Source organism: Rhinoderma darwinii, chromosome 2 (genome assembly GCF_050947455.1).
Source record: "Rhinoderma darwinii isolate aRhiDar2 chromosome 2, aRhiDar2.hap1, whole genome shotgun sequence".
In the NCBI taxonomy this organism is placed as follows: domain Eukaryota; kingdom Metazoa; phylum Chordata; class Amphibia; order Anura; family Rhinodermatidae; genus Rhinoderma; species Rhinoderma darwinii.
Genome location: NC_134688.1, coordinates 95,449,436 through 95,469,935, shown reverse-complemented (window position 1 = coordinate 95,469,935; position 20,500 = coordinate 95,449,436). Strand labels below are relative to the sequence as shown.

At 43.4% G+C, this 20,500-nt stretch overlaps 1 protein-coding gene across 4 annotated transcripts in view; it reads left to right on the top strand.

The window, feature by feature from the left end:
* LOC142740720 (TRAF family member-associated NF-kappa-B activator-like) overlaps positions 1–18,343 on the top strand; it is a 51,583-nt gene extending 33,240 nt beyond the window's left edge. For all 4 annotated transcript variants that reach the window (XM_075850135.1, XM_075850136.1, XM_075850133.1 and 1 more), the window contains one exon: positions 18,028–18,343. In XM_075850135.1, coding sequence (XP_075706250.1) covers positions 18,028–18,201 — 174 coding nt within the window. In that variant the 3' untranslated portion in view covers positions 18,202–18,343. The remainder of the gene's footprint in view (positions 1–18,027) is intronic.
* The last annotated feature ends 2,157 nt before the right edge of the window (positions 18,344–20,500 follow it).

Sequence of the window (20,500 nt, the reverse complement as noted above, 5' to 3'; positions counted from 1 at the left end):
TATTTAGCAACCAATATGGAAATGACCCGCTGGCTAGCCAAGTGTGTTTGGCCTCCAGCGATTCTTAATGGGCGGAGCTACCACTGAGCCTCTGAGGCTGACTTATCAGCATGACGCTATTTCCTAAAGACAGCTTTTAGCCAGCGTAATCGCGTGAGTCAGACTTCAACCTGCGTAGTCTCACGTATATTGTCATTTTTACAGACTTCTGTTAAGCCCTGCCACAGGCAGAGCTTAACAAGGCAGAGTAAGGGCAGACCTGGGGGCCAATGAGCTGTTGGAGGGGGCTGCCCCCCTCTTGTTAACGCGCCAGATGCTGCGGTTGCGATTGACTGCAGCATTTGAGGGGGTTAAATAGCCAGGAACAGTGCAATGTGCGGGTGTCAGCTGTAATACACTTCTCTCATCTCCGCACTATCTAATCATTTAAAACGCCTCTTCGATACGTTTCATTCCCTCCTTAGTCCTTAGTGCAGACGCCAATCACAGATCTCAATGCTGAAGACCTGGCCACTTATTTTAAAGTTAAAATTGACAACATCTGGCATGATATTTCCCAGGCCCCTAGTAACATTGATCCACTTTCCTCCCCCACTCCCTCTTCTTCGCTTTAAGCAGTTGACCTAATAACAGAAGAAGTCTCTAGGCTCCTTTCTTCTCCTCGTCCTACCACCTGCTCTAGTGATCCTATCCCCTCACACCTCGTCCAGTCCCTCTCCCTGGCTGCCACTAGTCACCTGACTAAAATATTTAACCTCTCTGTTTCTTCTGGAATCTTTCCCTCCTCTTTTAAACATGTTTTATAAACCCATTGCTGAAAAGAACAACTCTTGACCAATCCAGCGCTGCTAACTACTGACCGGTCTCTAATCTCCCCTTCATCTCCAAACTCCTGGAACGCTTGGTCTACTCTCCCCTTATCCGCTATCTCTCTGCTAACTTAATTCTTGACCCCTTATTACAATCTGGTTTCTGCACTCTACACGCCACAGAAATTGCCCTTACTAAAGTCTCAAACCATCTCTTGACAGCTAAATCTAACGGCAAATACTCTCTACTGATTCTTCTGGATCTCTCTGCAGCCTTTGACACTGTAGACCACCAACTCCTACTTAACATTCTCCACTCTATCGGCCTTAAAGACACGGCTCTCTTGGTTTTCTTCCCATCTCTCTGACCACTCGTTCGGTGTGTCATTTGCTGGTTCTACTTCTTATCCTCTTCCCCTGGCTATTGGGGTTCCTCGGGGATCAGTCATAGGTCTGCTCCTCTTTTCTACCTACACAGCCTAATGGACAAACCATCAGCAGATTTGGCTTCCAGTACCATCTCTACGTTGATGATACCTAATTATACGACTCTTCCCATGACATCACCATTGCTCTAATACAAAACACCAGTGATTGTCTGTCCGCTGTTTCTAACATCATGTCCTCTCTCTATCTGAAACTGAATCTTTCTAAAACTGAGCTCCTTGTGTTCCCACCATCTACTAACCTACCAAACCTGATGTCTCCATCTCAGTGTGTGGCACTACCATAACTCCAAGGCAGCACGCCCGCTGTCTTGGGGTTATTTTTTATTCTGATCTTTCCTTCGCACATTTAATCATGCTTCTGTCACTTTCACCTCAAAAACAGCTTCAGTATCTGCCATTTTCTTACTAAAGAAACAGCCAAAACTCTCATTGTCGCTCTGATTCACTCTCGTCTTGACTACTGTAACTCATTACTAATCGGTCTTCCCCTCACTAAACTCTCCCCTCTTCAATCTATCCTTAATGCAGCAGCCAGCCTCATTTTTCTGACCAACCTCTACACCAATGCCTCTACCCTGTGCCAGTCACTGCACTGGTTGCCCATACCCTTCAGAATTAAATTCAAACTTATTACTCTAACCCACAAAGCTCTCCACAGTGCTGCACCTCCTTACCTCTCCTCCCTCATCTCTGTCTACCACCCTACTTGCGCCTTACGTGAGCCCGCTCCATACATAACCCCCGCACCAGGATGTGCTATTACATCGTATTGCGCGAAGGAGCCTTTCTTGGCATTAATGACCCAGCACTATTTTTTGACCATTGAATTTCTAAGAGTCATAACTTTTTTACTTTTCCATCAACATAGCTGTATAAGGGTTTGGTTTTTGCAGGACGAGTTGTGTTTTTCAATTGCACCAGTTTTGGGTGCATATATTATATTTATGAACTTTTATTATATTTTTTGGGGGAGGGAATTGAAAAAAACCCCAGCTAAACCTCAGCATTGTTTTTCGCATTTTAAATTTACGCTGTTCACTATGCGGTGTTACCTTTATTCTATGAGTAGATACAATGACAGTGATAAAAAATATGTATAACTTTTTTAATGTTTTACTAGTTTGTACACTAAAAACCTTTTAAAAAAAAATATTTTTGTTTTTGCATCGATGCATTTCAAGAGCCGAAACGTACTAATCAATGTGTTAATTTCATTGTTCGAGTCGTTACTATCATGGGGATACCATATATGTGTAGTTTTTAAGCTCTTACTAAATAAAACCGCATTTTATCTTCTGATCGCATAGTATACTAAAGCATTATTGCCTGTCAGTGTAAAACTCACAGGCAATCTATTAGGCTATGCCTGTGTAATGGACTAATAGGCAGTTACTAGGCAGTTACAGTTATTAGGCCTCCTGGCTGCAATGGAAACCCATTGGCGCCCCGCAATCGCGTTTTGGGTGTGCGGATGAGGTGACAGAGGGAGCTTAGATGCCACGGTCGCTATTTACTGCTGGAATCGGACTACTCCTTAATTCCGGCAGTTGCGGCAGGAGCCCGGCTGATCTCGTGGGTATGGTGGCAGTATCAATGAGATACGAGTGACGGATATATCCATCACGATGCGGGAACTAGCACCCGCTTGTGACGGATACATCGGTCGCTCGCGGTTGAGGGGTTAAACGAACTATCCAGTGCTATGTAAATAAATCTTGATCATTGTATAATGAAAAGTTATGCAGCTTTCTTATATACTCTACTTTGTATTTTTTGTTCCTCATTATTTCTAAGATTTCTACTTGATATCAGTAAATAAAAATATTAGAAGAAATTTCAAGAGAAAGAAAATAATTCTTCATTGTCATGCCATAAGTAGAATTGCCACACACAATATGTGAATGAAACTCCTCTTTGTTTGAAACCTACATAGTTGGGATATAGAACAGGAAACATTTTGAGGAACCAGTTGACCCTGTAATTATGAAATGAAAAGAAGTGGTTAAGTTATGTCTAGGGGAAAGGTAGTCAAACTTGACATGGTATGAGCACTTCACTGGGACTGGGGGTACACAAACACATGCACTGCCCCTCAAAAATGTCACAGTTAAACACTTAACCTTCCACTCTCCAGTATCACTTTATTCTCATCTAACAGGAAGTTACTTTGGGCAGCCAGTCTATGGCTTTTCTGTTCTTAGTATCTCCTTCCTCCCATGCATTACAGAGATGAAATAAGTGCGGCTGTCTACTCTCCGAAGATGGTGCGGTTCAGAGAGAATAGAAGACATATGACATATCAGCACCTCTGTAAGACAGGGAAGAGTGTTCAGTGAACAGCACTCCTGCCCAATCATAAACCTGGAGAAGGTAACTGCAACCCATTCAGGTGCCCTCTATTAGAATTTGTGCTGCACAAGCCAACCGCCAGCTTGGCATCACTCTTGCGGTGGTAATGACAAGTCTTCTTTAAAAAGGCAATTTCTCATAGATAGTCCTTTAAATTCAGAAGTGCCCCTTTGGCAAACTTGCCCATTGATTAGCTTTTTATTGACAGCTATTTTACTGCATAGACGATTAAAAGACATGAACATTTTGTTTACTCCAGTGCATGATCCTTAATACAAGCAGTAAATCGAGTTCCCTCGAGTGCTACCCTAAAATAGAGTTTTTATTTGTGATCTTAATTGTCTACCGTAAAAAAAAAAAAATTACACGTCTAGTTTAGGATAATTGGGTCAAGGCTAGCGTTAGGACAATGTGGAATTTTTATGTCATTTACTTTTATTTGTTTTTTTTTACTTTTATTTTTATATTATTATGGCCTGTTCCTCAAAGGTCACTTTATTATTACATTTTATTTTTTTGACACTATAATTCTCCACTGTGACTTCGCTGCACAGCAGCAACAGTTACAGGGGAATTCAGCCCTGTTATAGTGACTATTATTTCCCTTAGGGCTCTGGTGGGTCTAGATTGACCCAGCCGCAGCCTCCTACTACCAGCTTCCCGGCGATCATGTGACCAATAACAGCTGCTGCCTCTATTCTATACAAAGCGCTCTTTGACCGCTGTGTACATGAGTACACTGAAGACAAAAGCGGTGAAAACTGCTTCCGTCTTCTCTCCAGGGTTCCTGGCAGTCTCTGACTGCAGGGCACCCGACATTCAGCTGCCAATCGCTCGGACAGCAAGTCTAAACCCATGGCGTATATATACAGTGGGCAGTCCTCAACCGGTTAATCAGTGTTTATCATTTTATGGGTTTCCTAGTGATGAGACAGCTTTAACAAAGGATTTGAAATCCATTTAGAATGTGATTATTTCCAGCACATTACAAGAACTCCCTGGCACAGCTTAAATTATATGTACAAGTCTGCCAATAAAATGTTGGTTTCTTCCACACACCGTTCTCTTGCCTGCTGGTTATTTGCATTAAGCTTAGTCTTTGTGGTTTCTGATTTGGCTTGTTTTCACATGTAGACAGGTTTGTAGTGTCCCGGAGGTGATTTTTTTATTGTTCTACTTTGTGTAGCTTCATCTAAATGTATTTCTATGGAATTACTGCAGATTTACAGGCCTACAGGCGACCCTGTAGAAGAACACCTGCCGAAGGGAAAATTTGCATTGAATGGCACTGTTCATTCATAACTTTAAAACCACCAGCCTAATATTGTCTAGGTCCCCCTTGTGCCGCCAAAACAGCTGTGACCTGTCGAGGCATGGACTCCGCAAGATCTCTGAATTAGTCCTGTGGTATCTGACATTAGCAGCAGATCCTCTAAGTAAAGACTCTATTACACTGGCCAATTTTGGCCGATTCAACGAGCGCCGATCAATGGGACAGTTATTTGATCGGCGCTCGTTTGCTCCTGTCACAAGGAGCTAGCATGGGGATGAGCGGTCGTTACTCCGATCGCTCGTCCCCATACATTATTATTATCATGTCGGCAGGGCGCCTCCCTGTTTACACAAGGAGATGCGCTGCTGACAACGATAATATTTTAGTTTTTTCAAAACAATATGATCAGCAGATGAACAAGCGTTTGCTCGTTCATCTGCTGATCGCTGCCCTGTTCACACAGGGCAATTATCGGCAATGAGCGATCTATGAACACTTGTCTGCCCGATAATTGCCCAGTGTTTAAGGGCCTTAAGTTTCGAGGTGGAACCTCCATCAATCAGACTTGTGTTTCCAGCACACCCCACAGATACTCGATCGGATTGAGATCTGGGGAATTTGGAGGCCAAGTCGACACCATGAATTCTTTGTCATGTTCCTCAAACCATTCCTGAAAAAAATGTTTGCAGTGTGGCAGGGCGTATTATCCTGCTTAAAAAGGCCACTGCCATTAGTGAATACCTTTTCCATGAAGGGGGTACTTGGTCTGCAACAATGTTTAGGTAGGTGGTACGTGTCAAAGTAACATCCACATGAATGCCAGGACCCAAGGTTTCCCAGCAGAACATTGCCCCGAGCATTACTCTGCCTCCGCCACCTTGCCTTCTTCTCATAGAGTATCCTGGTGCCATCTCTTCCCCAGTTAAGAGACGCACACCCTACTGGCCGTCCACATGATGTAAAAGAAAATGTGATTCCACCTTCTTAAAATTCTCCATGGTCCAGTTTTGATGCTCACGTATCCATTGTAGATTCTTTCGGCAGTGGACAGGGGCCAGCATGGGCACTCTGATCGGTCTGCACTGTGTGCTCTTACACCTTTCTATTATAGCTAGCATTAACTTTCTAAGTCTAACGTGCCAGACAATATGTGCTTACAGTCCGATCCTAGTTAAGTAATTACAGCAACAATTTTTTTTTTAATATACTTCAATTACTGGAATCATTTTCTGTGTCAGACTTCTGATAATAGAGCAAGGAAAACACAGGAAAAATCAAAATCCAAGCAGCTTCTCCGTCAAAGTGTCAGCAGATACAGGCCGCTTAATGACATCCTGTGTCTGCTGCTCTAGAGATAGAACACAGACAAAATATCGGCACCAAATTCCAAAACTAGAACTTGGGTAACAGGCATTTCGCTGCTGGCCTCTTCATTTTTCCTCTTGCAGGATCTGCATTGCTGTATAAACTATTAAGTATACGTTATTGGGTTTGTGCCTAGCTAGAAATCAGGCTAGACGTGTTATGTTTTTTTTTTCCGCAAAACAGAAAATATATTATCTAGTGTAATAAAGGCAGCAAACACAAACTTTCTATTCATAGCAGAGCTGGATTTTATACCATAGGGTGGCAGCAGTATACAAGGATCTCTCAAAACTGATTTGAAATCTTTAAAGGAGAATCATGTCCTTCCAGTATTATGCTTCTGAGCCGCAATATGTATCCTATATTCTTATACCTCTCTGTGACATTGATCCTATAGGTTATAGACTTCTATCTACCTCTATATCAGGAACGTCTCTCTGGTTGGCTTCCAATGACAGTGCTTTTGCCTGACTCCTTGAAGGATTACACACTCAATGCTGCATACAGTACGTTGTTATTTGTCAATAAATATGTAGAATTATGTTCTTCACATATCGTATGCTTTACTACAGCTATGGTATGTAGGTTATATAATCCTCTATATGAAATGAATATACTGGCTTGCATAAAGCCTATATGTTTACAATATTATATTCAGTACTAACATATGGGACACACATTGAGATCTGTCAAAGGATTATTGGAAATGTGACTCAAGGGTCAAAATGCAGCTTAATGTTAGTGATCCTCTTTATATGAGTAGGAACCAGGCTCCTGACAGAGGATAAGTGGACGTGATTATGAACCATTACATATTCTTCAATCGCTCATCCACACAGTACACAGTATATGAATGATTTCCGGGATTTAGGTTTATTTAATGGATTGAAAAAGAGCATCACGATTTTAGCTATAAGCACCGGTACAATTAACCTCTTCACTCCGCAGCCATGATTATTTTGGTTTTTTCCTCCCTTGCCTTCCAAGAGCCATAACTTTTTTATTTTTTGGTCGACATAGCCGTATAAGGGCTTTTTTTTGCTGGCCTAGTTGTGATTTTTAATGGCACCATTTAATATTCCATATAATGTTCTGGGAAACTTGTAAAAATTATTTAGTGGGGTGCATTGGAAAAAACACCTATCCCTCCATTGTTCCAAAGGGTTATTCCCAAGATGACACAATTTTTTTTTAAATTATTTAATATATTACATATTAACCTCTTCGCGCACCCTGAAATGCCATTACGTCCGGTTGCGGGGGTTGATGTTTGGAGCGCGCTCCATATGCTGCGGGTGTCGGCTGTATTTTACAGCGGACACCCGAGACTAACAGCCGGGAGCAGTGATCGCGCTGTTCCTGGCTGTTTAACCCCTCAAATGCTGCTGTCAATCGCGACCGCAGCATATGAGCGTTGAAAAGAGGGGGGCGGCCCCCTCTGACAGCTCATCGCCCCCCTTGCAGTGAGATCGGGGGGTGAAGATGGTTGTTATGGCAGCCCAGGGGCCTAATGAAGGCCCCCAGGGCTGCCTTCACTCTGCCTCTGCTAAGCCCTGCCTGCCTCTCAGAATGTGGTGACACATTTTTTTTTTTAACAAAGAGTTTATTATCAGTAAAAATAGTAAAATATAAAAAAACCTATATAAATTTGGTATCACCGTAATCGTATTGAGCCACAGAATAAACATAAGTTGTTATTTTTACTGCACGGTGAAAGCCGTAAAAACGAAACCCAAAAAACTATTGAGGGATCGCAGTTTTTTCCAACTTCAGCCCCCAAAGAATTTTTTTTTCAGTTTCCCAGTACATTATATGGAACTGTAAATGGTATCAAAAGACACTACAACTCCTCCCACAAAAAATAAGCCCTCACACCACTCTATGGATGGAAAAATAAAAAAGTTATGGCTCTTTGAATGCGGGGACTTAAAAAACGAAAATCAAAAATCAAAAAATGACTTCGTCCCGAAGGGGTTAATAAATAATAATTTTCCACTAAAAATTATTTTTGTCAGTCAAATAAAATTTTTTATTTTATTCATTTTAATCTAAAATGTTATTTTTTTCACTAAATATGTGTGTTTCTATCACTCTTCACCAGCAAGTGGCACTGTAATAAAATAGGAATGCTGTTTGGTGTATGTGCGCGCTCCAGGTACTGCTATTATACAGCAATCATAGCAGCATCGCTCTCTTACAGGACGCCCCACTGAGCGCTTCAATGATTAAAAACATATATAATTAAACAAATATAAGTAGATTTAGGAAGGTACTTACAGAGCCAACACAATGTGCTGTTCCAAAAGGCTCACAAAATTATCCCTATATTAGAATATAGAGATAACATGGGGGGAGCAAGCGCAGTGTGTGGCTTCTGATTACCGACGTGCACACACGTCGGTAATACACGCTCACGCTATAGAAGAGAGAGGAGAAAAGGGAGAAGTGCGCAGGCGCAACAGAATGAAGGAAATGGCGGTGGTGGTCATTTCCATGGAAACGACTGGCACAACTAAACTGATGACATGTGCTTCAGAGGAGGGCATATCTTAGAAACGCTGCACTACAGAAAGCAGAAGGTATTTAGAAAGATGTTTATTTTTACATTTCTAGGGCTTTGAACATTGAACTTTATGTTGGGAATTACCCTCTAATTTTTGACTTTACGGCGTTCACCAGGCGGTAAAATTGACATGTCAGCTTTATTCTGCTGGTCAATTACAGCGTTACTACATTTATATCGTTTTTTATGCTTTACTACTTTCACAAAATAAAAAACACTTTGTTACTAAAAATATTTGTTTTATGTCGCCATATTCTGAAACCCATAACTTCTGTATTTTTTCATCAATAAGGCCCCATGCACATGGACCATACTTGCGGATCAAAGTACGGACCCATTAATTTCTATATTCATAATACTTACAGGAAGGTGTCCGGGCCGTAGAAAGGCTCTGCAAAATATAGGACATGTTCTATTTTTTAGTTTTATGGACCATGCTCCCATACTTTATAATGGGAGCACGGCCCGCAACTGCGGGTGACTGTCCGCGGCCATTCGTAGCTGTAAACACGAACCGGGATTACGGCTACGCCTGGTGCAGGGGGCCTAAGCTGATAGAGCTTGTTTTCTGCGGGCAAGCTGTTTTTTTTATTAGTAACATCTTGGGGTACGTACAACTTCTAGATCACTTTTTACTAAATTTGTTTTGGAAGGCTAGGTAACCAAAAAACAGCAATTCTGGCATTTCTGGCATTCACAGCGTGGGATAAATAATAATACATTTTACTAATTTGGATCGTTATGGATGAGGTAAAACCAATTATGTGTATTTTTTATTGCTTACATTGTTTATAGTAAAATTTGGAAAATGTTTTTTTTTTTACTTTAACCCCTTAAGGACGCAGCCACTTTTGGACCAAATGACACAGCCTGAAACCTGTATCGATCACATCTAAGTTATGAACTTAGATGTGATCGGTAAGGCTGGGTTCACACGACCTATTTTCAGACGTAAACGAGGCGTATTATGCCTCGTTTTACGTCTGAAAATAAGGCTACAATACGTCGGCAAACATCTGCCCATTCATTTGAATGGGTTTGCCGACGTACTGTGCAGACGACATGTCATTTACGCGTCGTCGTTTGACAGCTGTCAAACGAAGACGCGTAAATTGACTGCCTCGGCAAAGAAGTGCAGGGCACTTCTTTGCAACGTAATTTGAGCCGTTCTTCATTGAACTCAATGAAGAGCAGCTCAAGATTTACGAGCGTCATAATACGAGGAGGAGCTTTTACGGCTGAAACGAGGCAGCTGTTTTCTCCTGAAAACATTCTGTCTTTTCAGACGTAAAAGCCTCTCATCGTGTGCACATACCCTAATAGCTTGATCCTGCGTGTCAGAGACATGCAGGACCCGCTAACACTGAACCCAGGAAATAAGGATACAAGGCAGCTGTATCTCAAAACGTAAAAATAATTTTTAATAAAAAATATTTTGAAAGTTGAACCAATCACACTGATAGCCTTTAACCCCTTCAGGACTAAGCCTGTTTTTGCCTTCAGGACAAAGCCAATTTTTTAAAATCTGAAATGTGTCACTTTATGTGGTAATAACTTGGAAATGCTTTTACCTATCCGAGTGATTCTGAGATTGTTTTCTCGTGAGATATTGTACTTTATGTTAGTGAAAAAAATGTGGTCGATAAACTCAATATTTTTTGTAAAAAACACCAAAATTTAGAGAAAATTTGCAAAAATTAGCATTTTTCTAAATTCAAATGTATATGTAATGACAGGGATAGGGAAACAGACAAGTGAGCCCTAATCTACCCGCCACTCAGTCCCTGCCTACTTGCAACGACCCGCCCTAGGCGACGGGGTACAACTGGGCGACGGTCCCTACACTCAGTAAGTGCACGACAGACAACCAGACAAGGAAACACAGAACAAAGGGAAACGGGGCAGTTGCCCACGGCAACACCGTGAGCAACAAGAGTAGTAAACGAGCCGAGTCAAACCAGGAGAGTACGAGGTGCCAAACGCAGAGCAGGAGAGTAGTGAACAAGCCGAGTCAAACCAGGAGTGTACGAGGTACCAAACGCAGAGCAGAAGAGTAGTCAGTAAGCCAGGGTCAATACGAAGCAGGGACAAGTAGTTCAAGAAGCTGCAGCAGGGCCAGGAAACCAACAGAGAAGAATCACAAGCAAGGAGGAACATCAAAGGCAGGTATAAATAGACAGAGGGCGGGAGCTAGCTCCGTCTGGCCAGGCTGTGATAGGCTCTCCCACTCCAAAGCCTGCCATCCTGAGTGGTGGAAGATGGAGTCAGTCTCACAGACATAGAAGCAGGTGCAGACTGATTACCTATGGGCGTGGATACAGAAGTTGTGCCTGGCAGATCCTTAACAGTACCCCCCCTTTTATGAGGGGCCACCGGACCCTTTCTAGATGGACCTGGTTTATTGGGGAAACGAAGGTGGAACCTCCTGACCAATACCCCAGCGTGAACATCCCGGGCGGGTACCCAAGTCCTCTCCTCAGGCCCGTATCCTCTCCAATGGACCAGGTACTGGAGGGAGCCTTGCACCATCTTGCTGTCCACAATCTTGGCCACCTCGAATTCTACCCCCTCAGGGGTGAGAACGGGGACAGGAAGTTTCCTCGAGGGAGCCAAGGACGGGGAGCAGCGTTTAAGGAGGGAGGCATGAAACACGTCGTGTACTCGAAAAGATGGGGGCAACTCCAGTCGGAAGGAGACAGGATTGAGGACTTCAATGACCGTGTACGGCCCTATAAACCGGGGAGCAAACTTCTTGGATGGGACTTTAAGGCGCAAGTTCTTTGACGATAGCCACACCAGATCCCCGACCATAAACAAGGGGTTAGCAGAACGTCTTCTATCTGCCTGAGTTTTTTGTATGCTCTGGGACGCCTCTAGGTTCTTCTGAACCTGGGCCCAGACTGTGCACAGTTCCCGATGAACGACCTCTACCTAGGGATTGTTGGAACTACCAGGTGAAACGGAGGAGAACCGTGGATTAAACCCAAAATTACAGAAAAAGGGGGAGACCCCTGACGAGTTACTGACCCGGTTATTGTTCTAGAGACTGATTAGTCCTCTCGGTTTGGCCATTAGTTTCAGGATGGAAAGCAGAGGAGAAGGACAGATCAATCTCCAACTTTTTACAGAAGGCTCTCCAAAACAAAGAAACAAATTGTACCCCTCTGTCAGAAACAATATTGACAGGGACCCCATGGAGACGCAGGATGTGTTTGACAAACAAGGTAGCTAACGTCTTAGCATTGAGTAGTTTTTTGAGGGGCACAAAGTGGCACATCTTACTGAAGCGGTCTACTACAACCCACACCACCGACTTGCTTTGAGATGGAGGCAAATCGGTGATAAAATCCATGGAGATATGGGTCCAAGGTCTCTGGGGAATGGGCAAAGAACGTAGTAAGCCCGCTGGTCGGGACCTGGGAGTCTTGGACCTAGCACAAAGCTCACAAGCGGCGACGTAGGCCTTAACGTCTTTAGGCAACCCAGGCCACCAATAGTTTCTGGCAATGAGGTGCTTGGTACCCAGGATGCCTGGATGACCAGATAGTGCCGAGTCATGATTTTCCCTAAGTACCCTTAGCCGGAATTGCAGGGGAACAAACAGCTTGTTCTCAGGAAGGTTCCTGGGAGCTGAACCTTGATCAGCAGCAATTTTAGAGACTAAATCAGAATCAATAGAGGAAATGATTATACCTGGAGGCAAAATACAAGCAGGATCTTCCTCCAAAGGAGGGCTGGCCATGAAGCTATGCGACAGTGCATCAGCCTTAATAGTTTTAGACCCAGCCCTATAGGTAACCAAAAAATTGAATCTGGTAAAAAATAACGCCCAACGAGCTTGTCTCGGGTTTAGCCTCCGGGCCGATTCTAGAAAAACCAGATTCTTGTGGTTGGTAAGGACCTTTACCTCGTGCCTAGCCCCCTCCAGGAAGTGGCGCCACTCTTCAAATGCCCATTTAATGGCTAAGAGTTCGCGGTTGCCAATATCATAGTTACTCTCAGTGGGCGAAAACTTCCTGGAGAAGTAGGCACAGGGACGGAGATGGTTGAAGGACCTGGTACCCTGGGACAAGACAGCCCCCACTCCCACCTCGGACGCGTCAACCTCCACGATAAATGGCTCCATTTGGTTGGGCTGAACCAACACCGGGGCCGAGATAAAGCACTTCTTAAGGGACTCAAAAGCCTGGACAGCCTCAGGAGGCCAGTGGAGGAGATCAGCACCCTTGCGAGTGAGGTCCGTAAGAGGCTTAGCGATGACCGAGAAGTTAGCAATAGATCTCCTGTAATAATTAGCGAACCCCAAGAAGCACTGTAACGCCTTCAGGGAGGCAGGTTGGAACCATTCCGCCACAGCCTGGACCTTGGCGGGGTCCATGCGGAATTCATGAGGAGTGAGGATTTGACCCAAAAATAGTATCTCCTGCACCCCAAACACACATTTTTCGGTCTTCGCAAACAGTTTGTTTTCCCGAAGGACCTGGAACACCTTCCTGACATGCTCAATGTGGGAGGACCAGTCCTTGGAAAACACAAGTATGTCATCAAGGTACACTACAAGAAATACCCCCAGGTAATCTCTTAAAATCTAATTTATGAAATTCTGGAAGACCGCGGGAGCATTACACAACCCAAAGGGCATGACGAGGTATTCGAAATGACCTTCAGGCGTGTTAAATGCAGTCTTCCACTCATCCCCCTCTTTGATGCGGATAAGGTTATACGCCCCCCGTAGATCAAACTTAGAGAACCATTGGGCCCCCTGAACCTGATTAAAGAGATCAGGAATCAAAGGAAGGGGATACTGCTTCCTTACAGTGACCTTATTCAAGTTACGGTAGTCAATGCATGGCCTAAGACCACCATCCTTCTTCCCTACGAAGAAGAAGGCAGCACCTACAGGAGAAGTAGAGGGGCGAATGTAACCCTTGGCCAGGCATTCCTGGATATACTCTCTCATGGCTTCACGTTCGGGACAAGAGAGATTAAATATCCTACCCTTAGGGAGCTTAGCTCCTGGTACCAAATCGATAGCGCAATCGTATTCTCTATGAGGAGGTAACACTTCGGAGGCCTCCTTAGAGAAAACATCAGCGAAGTCCTGAACAAACTCAGGTAGCGTGTTCACCTCCTCAGGAGGAAAAATAGAATTAACAGAAAAACATGACGTCAAGCATTCATTACCCCATTTGGTAGGATCCCCAGTATTCCAGTCAAACGTGGGATTATGCAACTGCAACCAGGGAAGGCCTAAAACCAAATCGGACGATAATCACTGCATCAACAGTACAGAGCACTGCTCCAAATGCATGGAGCCAACAAGGAGTTCAAAAACAGGGGTATGCTGTGTAAAATAACCATTAGCAAGAGGAGTGGAGTCGATACCCACTACCGGGACAGGTTTAGGCAAATCAATCAAAGGCACAGCAAGAGACATAGCAAATTCCATAGACATGATATTAGCAGACGACCCTGAATCCACGAAGGCACTGCCAGTAGCAGACCTACCACAAAAAGAGACCTGAAAGGGAAGCAAGATTTTATTACGTTTCATATTTACGGGAAATACCTGTCCGCCCAAGTGACCTCCCCGATGATCACTTAGGCGCGGAAGTTTTCCGGCTGCTTATTCTTACACCTAGGACAGGTGTTCACTTGATGCTTGTCATCCCCACAATAGAAGCAGAGACCATTCTTCCTGCGGAACTCTCTACGTTGTTGGGGGGACACGGAGGCCCCGAGTTGCATAGGTACCTCCGAGTCTTCCGTGGAAGAACGAAGCAACGGAACCTCGGGAGGCATCATTGGGGAGTCAGAGGATAAAACACATAAACGTTCACATTGTCGTTCCCTGAGACGTCGGTCAAGTCGTACTGCTAAAGCCATAACCTGGTCTAGGGGGTCAGAAGAGGGATAGCTAACTAGCAGGTCTTTCAGGGCATTCGACAGACCCAACCTAAACTGGCACCTTAAGGCAGGGGCATTCCACCGAGAAGCTACGCACCACTTCCTAAAGTCAGAGCAATACTCCTCAACAGGTCTCTTACCCTGACGTAAGGTCACCAGCTGACTCTCGGCAAAGGCAGTCCTGTCAGTCTCGTCATAAATTAGTCCGAGAGCAGAAAAGAAAAGATCAACGGAGGAAAGTTCAGGGGTGTCAGGAGCCAAGGAGAAGGCCCATTCTTGGGGCCCTTCCTGGAGCCGGGACATAATTATACCCACCCGCTGGCTCTCAGAACCTGAGGAGTGGGGCTTTAAACGAAAATAGAGCCTACAACTCTCCCGAAAGGAGAGAAAAGTCTTCCGGTCCCCTGAGAACCGGTCAGGCAACTTGAGGTGGGGTTCAAGAGGTGAGGTGAGGGGCACTACCATGGTAGCATCAGGCTGGTTGACCCTCTGAGCCAGGGCCTGGACCTGTAGGGAGAGACCCTGCATTTGCTGTACCCGGGCCTCAAGGGGGTCCATAGTGGTGTGAGGGACCAGGGTAGAGTAGGTATATGGGCTTGTGATTATGTAATGACAGGGATAGAGAAACAGACAAGTGAGCCCTAATCTACCCGCCACTCAGTCCCTGCCTACTTGCAACGACCCGCCCTAGGCGACGGGGTACAACTGGGCGACGGTCCCTACACTCAGTAAGTGCACGACAGACAACCAGACAAGGAAACACAGAACAAAGGGAAACGGGGCAGTTGCCCACGGCAACACCGTGAGCAACAAGAGTAGTAAACGAGCCGAGTCAAACCAGGAGAGTACGAGGTGCCAAACGCAGAGCAGGAGAGTAGTGAACAAGCCGAGTCAAACCAGGAGTGTACGAGGTACCAAACGCAGAGCAGAAGAGTAGTCAGTAAGCCAGGGTCAATACGAAGCAGGGAAAAGTAGTTCAAGAAGCTGCAGCAGGGCCAGGAAACCAACAGAGAAGAATCACAAGCAAGGAGGAACAGGAAAGGCAGGTATAAATAGACAGAGGGCGGGAGCTAGCTCCATCTGGCCAGGCTGTGATAGGCTCTCCCACTCCTAAGCCTGCCATCCTGAGTGGTGGAAGATGGAGTCAGTCTCACAGACATAGAAGCAGGTGCAGACTGATTACCTATGGGCGTGGATACAGAAGCTGTGCCTGGCAGATCCTTAACAGTATATGCTTGTAAGACAGATAGTTATACCACACAAAATAGTGACTAGTTAACATCCCCCATATGTCTACTTTATGTTGGCATAATTTTTTTGAACATCCTTTTATTGTTCTAGAACGTTACAAGGCTTATAAGTTTAGCAGCAATTTCTCACATTTTCAAGAAAATTTCAAAAGCCTATTCTTTTAGGGAACAGTTCAGATCTGAAGTAGCTTTGAGGGCCTTATATATTAGGAACCCCCACAAATCACCCCATCTTAAAAACAGCACCCCTTAAAGTATTAAAAACAGCATTTAGAAAGTTTCTTAACCCTTTATGCGTTTCACAAAAATTAAAGCAAAGTGGAAGGGAAATTTGCAAATTTCATTTTTTTTTTGCAGAAATTCCATTTTAATCAATTTTTCCTGTAATACTGAAGGTTTTTACCAGAGAAACACAACTGAATATTTATTGCCCTGATTATGCCGTTTTTAGAAATATCCCACATGTGGCCCTAGTGTGCTACGGGCCTGAAACAAAGGCCCCAGTAGCAAAGGAGCACCTAGTGGATTTTTCGGCCTTCCTTTTCTTAAATTATATTTCAGGCACCATGTCAGGTTAGAAGAGGTCTTGTGGTGCAAAAATAAAGTAAACCCCCAAAAAGTTACTCCATTTGGGAAACTACACCCCTAGAGGAATTCATCTAGGGGTGTAGTGAGCATTTTGACCACACAGGTATTTCATAGATTTCATTAGAATTGGGCAGTGAAAATGAAAAATTACATTACTTTCCAATAAGATGTAGCTTTACCTCAGAATTTTAAATTTGTAGTGCAGTGTACCGTAACTGTCATTCTTCATTTGACAGTTAGCCTATTAGCCTATTACGTCATGCCTCGGGCAGGACCTAATAGGCTACCGTACCTGGGCCACCAGGAAGCCTCCCTCTGTCAACCACTTCAATGCGGCGGACGCCATTGACAGCCGCATTGAAGGGGTTAAATGGCTGCGATCGGCGGTATGACAGCTGTGTATGACAGCCGCTGAAGATGAAGCGCGCACAGCTTCTGTGCCTGTTTCATCTACAGGGCGTGACTGTACGCCCATGTGCGGGAACTCACTTTGAATTTGCACGTACAGTCACGCCCAAAAGCGGGAAGGGGTTAAATAGGTTTTCCCATGAGGGACATTTATGACATATCCTCAGGATAAATGTCAGATGCGGGTTCCACCTCTGGGACCCGCACCTATCTCTAGAACGGGGCCCCCTAAACCCCGTTCTAGCTTTGACTGCTATCACTGACTCCCGGCCACTTCCTGACTTTATGGCCGGGTGTTACGAAAGCTACGCTGTTTCCATAAGAACTATTCAGTTCTATGGGGCTTACAAAAACAGCGTAGCTCAGCGAGTTACGCTGTTTTCACCTTCATCGTCTGAAATCAGCCGACACACAAAGAGGTAGAACAAGGTTTAGTTGCCCCATTCTAGAGATGGGTGCGGGTCCCAGAGGTGGGACCCGCATCTACCTGACATTTATGACATATCCTGTGGATATGTCTTAAATGTCCCTCGTGGGAAAACCCCTTTAATGTTTTTTTAATATATATTGTGAAAAACATTCTTTAACTTATTTTTATATATTTTTTTTTAAGTCCCGCTAGTGGATTTAAACATTACAAAAGAGGAAGTTCCATGAAAAAAAATTGTGGAAAAAAAAATTACACCTCATTGATTGGTAGAGAATTTTCTATTTTTGGTAGAGAATGCAAACATGTCAAGGGTGAAGGAGATGTCGGGAAAGAAGTTGTGGGCCGAGCAATCTGAATCTTTGCCCTGGGTGCAGGAGAACCTAGCTACACAGATGATGATAGATAGATAGATAGATAGATAGATAGATAGATAGATAGATAGATAGATAGATAGATAGATAGATAGATAGATAGATAGATAGATAGATAGATAGATAGATAGATAGATAGATAGATAGATAGATAGATATTTGGGGGATGAGGTATGTTGCTGATAAACATGTTTTTTTTGTATATATAATGAAAATACTTTCAGATCTCTAACATTTTTTGTCACTCTTGCCCTGTTTTCTGCAGTCTTCATGGAGTCCTGGCTGTCTGTCAGAAGATTGTCCATTTGGTCAACATGTTGATGTTAACTCAGATGTTGGTCTGAGTTCTCAGATATGTGAGTTCTGCAATGCAGTATTTCCAGCAGGAGCAGCGACTGAAGGAGAATTTCTTGGACATCTCGCTGGGCACATGGAATGAGCTTCATCATCAGGCCATTCACCAAGAGCAGAAAAGGAGTCCAGAATTTGGTTATATCATACAGAGAAATACACTATACCTTCATGTGATTTTCAGTTATTGGTTTGTAACTACCCTCCTGCAACTTTACTAAAACATTATTTAACCTGCCTGGTTTCTTGAAGTGCTTATTACTCAAGTGTTGGTGTATTAGGCATACCAAGTGTTAGGCCACATGCACACGACCGTCGAATTCATCCGTAATTACGGACCCATTAATTTCTAATGCCTTCGGACACCTTCCCGTATATTTATGGGATGGTGTCCGTGCCGTAGAAAGGCTCCGCAAAAGATAAGACATGTCCTATTTTTTTTATTCATACTTTATAATGGGAGCACGGCCCGCAAATGCAGACGAGAACCCACGGCCGTCCGTGGCCGGCCATGCCCGTAATCACGGACCAAGATTACAGGCATGGTCGTGTGCAGGTGGCCTAAGGGAGCCTTGACCGTAAAAAGCAAATATAAGACATATCCTTTATTTTACGGAGCCTTTCTACGACATGGACACCTTCCCTAAATATACAGAAAGTTGTCCGTGGGCAATAGAAGTGAATGGGTCCATAATTACGGACTAATTCTACGGTTGTGTGCATGGGGCCTAAGTTAAAGGTTACAGAAATATATCTGATGATATGAAAGAATAACTGAGCAGCAGAGACGGATAAACTTGTATTTACTTTAAACTGCCAAAAGACAATGCATGTCCAACTGATAATTCTAAAAATATTCCAAATCAAAGGTGAGTTGAATAAGAGTATATTCGCCAAAGCAGATTTGTTGCAAAAATGTCTGCAACGGTTTCTTTTATTTAAATGTGATTTGCAGAAATCCATGCACCTACTGCAGAAACAACCCCATTCAGTTGCAAACATTTCTACAGCAAATCTGCGGCGTGTGAATGTTCCTTACTACTGCAAGGACACATGGTCATATAGAGAGTTATAGTCTTCATTGTCAGTTATGTTAGGGAATACACTAAATATTTCTTATTACAAAACTGTCCAACTCAAAGAGGTTGTCCCGACACAGACAACTCATGACCTATTCACAGAATAGGTCATCAGTATGTGATCGGTGGGGGTTCGACACCCGGACCCCGCATTGATCAGCTCCGGCTGCCTCCGGGCGCTGGATGTTATGCAGTATTCGGAGCCGGAAGCAGATGGCTCCAGCCACTGCTTAGCAGCCGTGCTGCAGAACAGCAACTTTCCTTCTATTCACTTGAAACACAGAACATAAAACATGGGACAAAAATCATAAAATGTACAACATCAAGGATGGAGATAATATCGCTTACTTAAACATAGTTAAATTACAAAGGCTTATTTAATCCCAAAATTAGATATAACAAAGGATCGCTTCAGTTTGTGAAGCAACAAAACAAACCAAAAGAGAAAAAAGAAGAAAAAGAAATAAAACTAATCATAAATGGTCTGCAAGGCCGGATATCGACCATTGTTTCCAGTTCTTCACAAATCTACTGATTTTGAATTTGTTCCTTGCTATCATGTATTCATACTTATAATTGACATTAACTTTTTGAATAATGTGATAATGTGAGTCATAGCTGGGATATTAGTTGATTTCCAATTTTGGGCTATAGAAAAAATACTTGATATTAAAATGTGGCTAATAATAGTTCTATACCGACTTGGATACAAATTTAGCCCCAATCACAAGAGGCCCAATTCCGGAGTTAGTAGACGATACGTTTAATCTCCATGATATTTGAGGCACTCAAGGCGTCTTGCGCTTTCAATAAATGAGCTGAACCACAACACAAGGATTCATTGGGAAACTTTAGTGGAATTCTTCTTCATCATTGAATTTGGAAAAAAACAAGCTAAAAAAAACCTCTTGTTTTAACTGACTTGGAATATTCTAAAAGTATTTCATTTTTTTTGTCAATCATTCTTTTCTAGAGAGAGGTCCTGGCTTTATGTTTTCTGCATTTCAGAGTAGAGAAAATAGTAACAGATTAAGAGGCCTCAATAACACTAACTCCAAGTGTATATTTGGGGTTTGTCACTAGGCGACTGTGAAACACCAGAAAGGAAACCCATGTACATCAAGTGCTAAGGGTAACTGGATGTTACTTCCTACAAAACATTTATTTTACAGGGAATCTGAATAGTAAAATGCAACCTATATGATGCATATTATATGCTGTATAAACCAATTCAAAAGTCCATATTCAACTCAGCATAAACCGGTAACAGAGAACGCTCTTAAAAGCACATATATATACTGTATATAT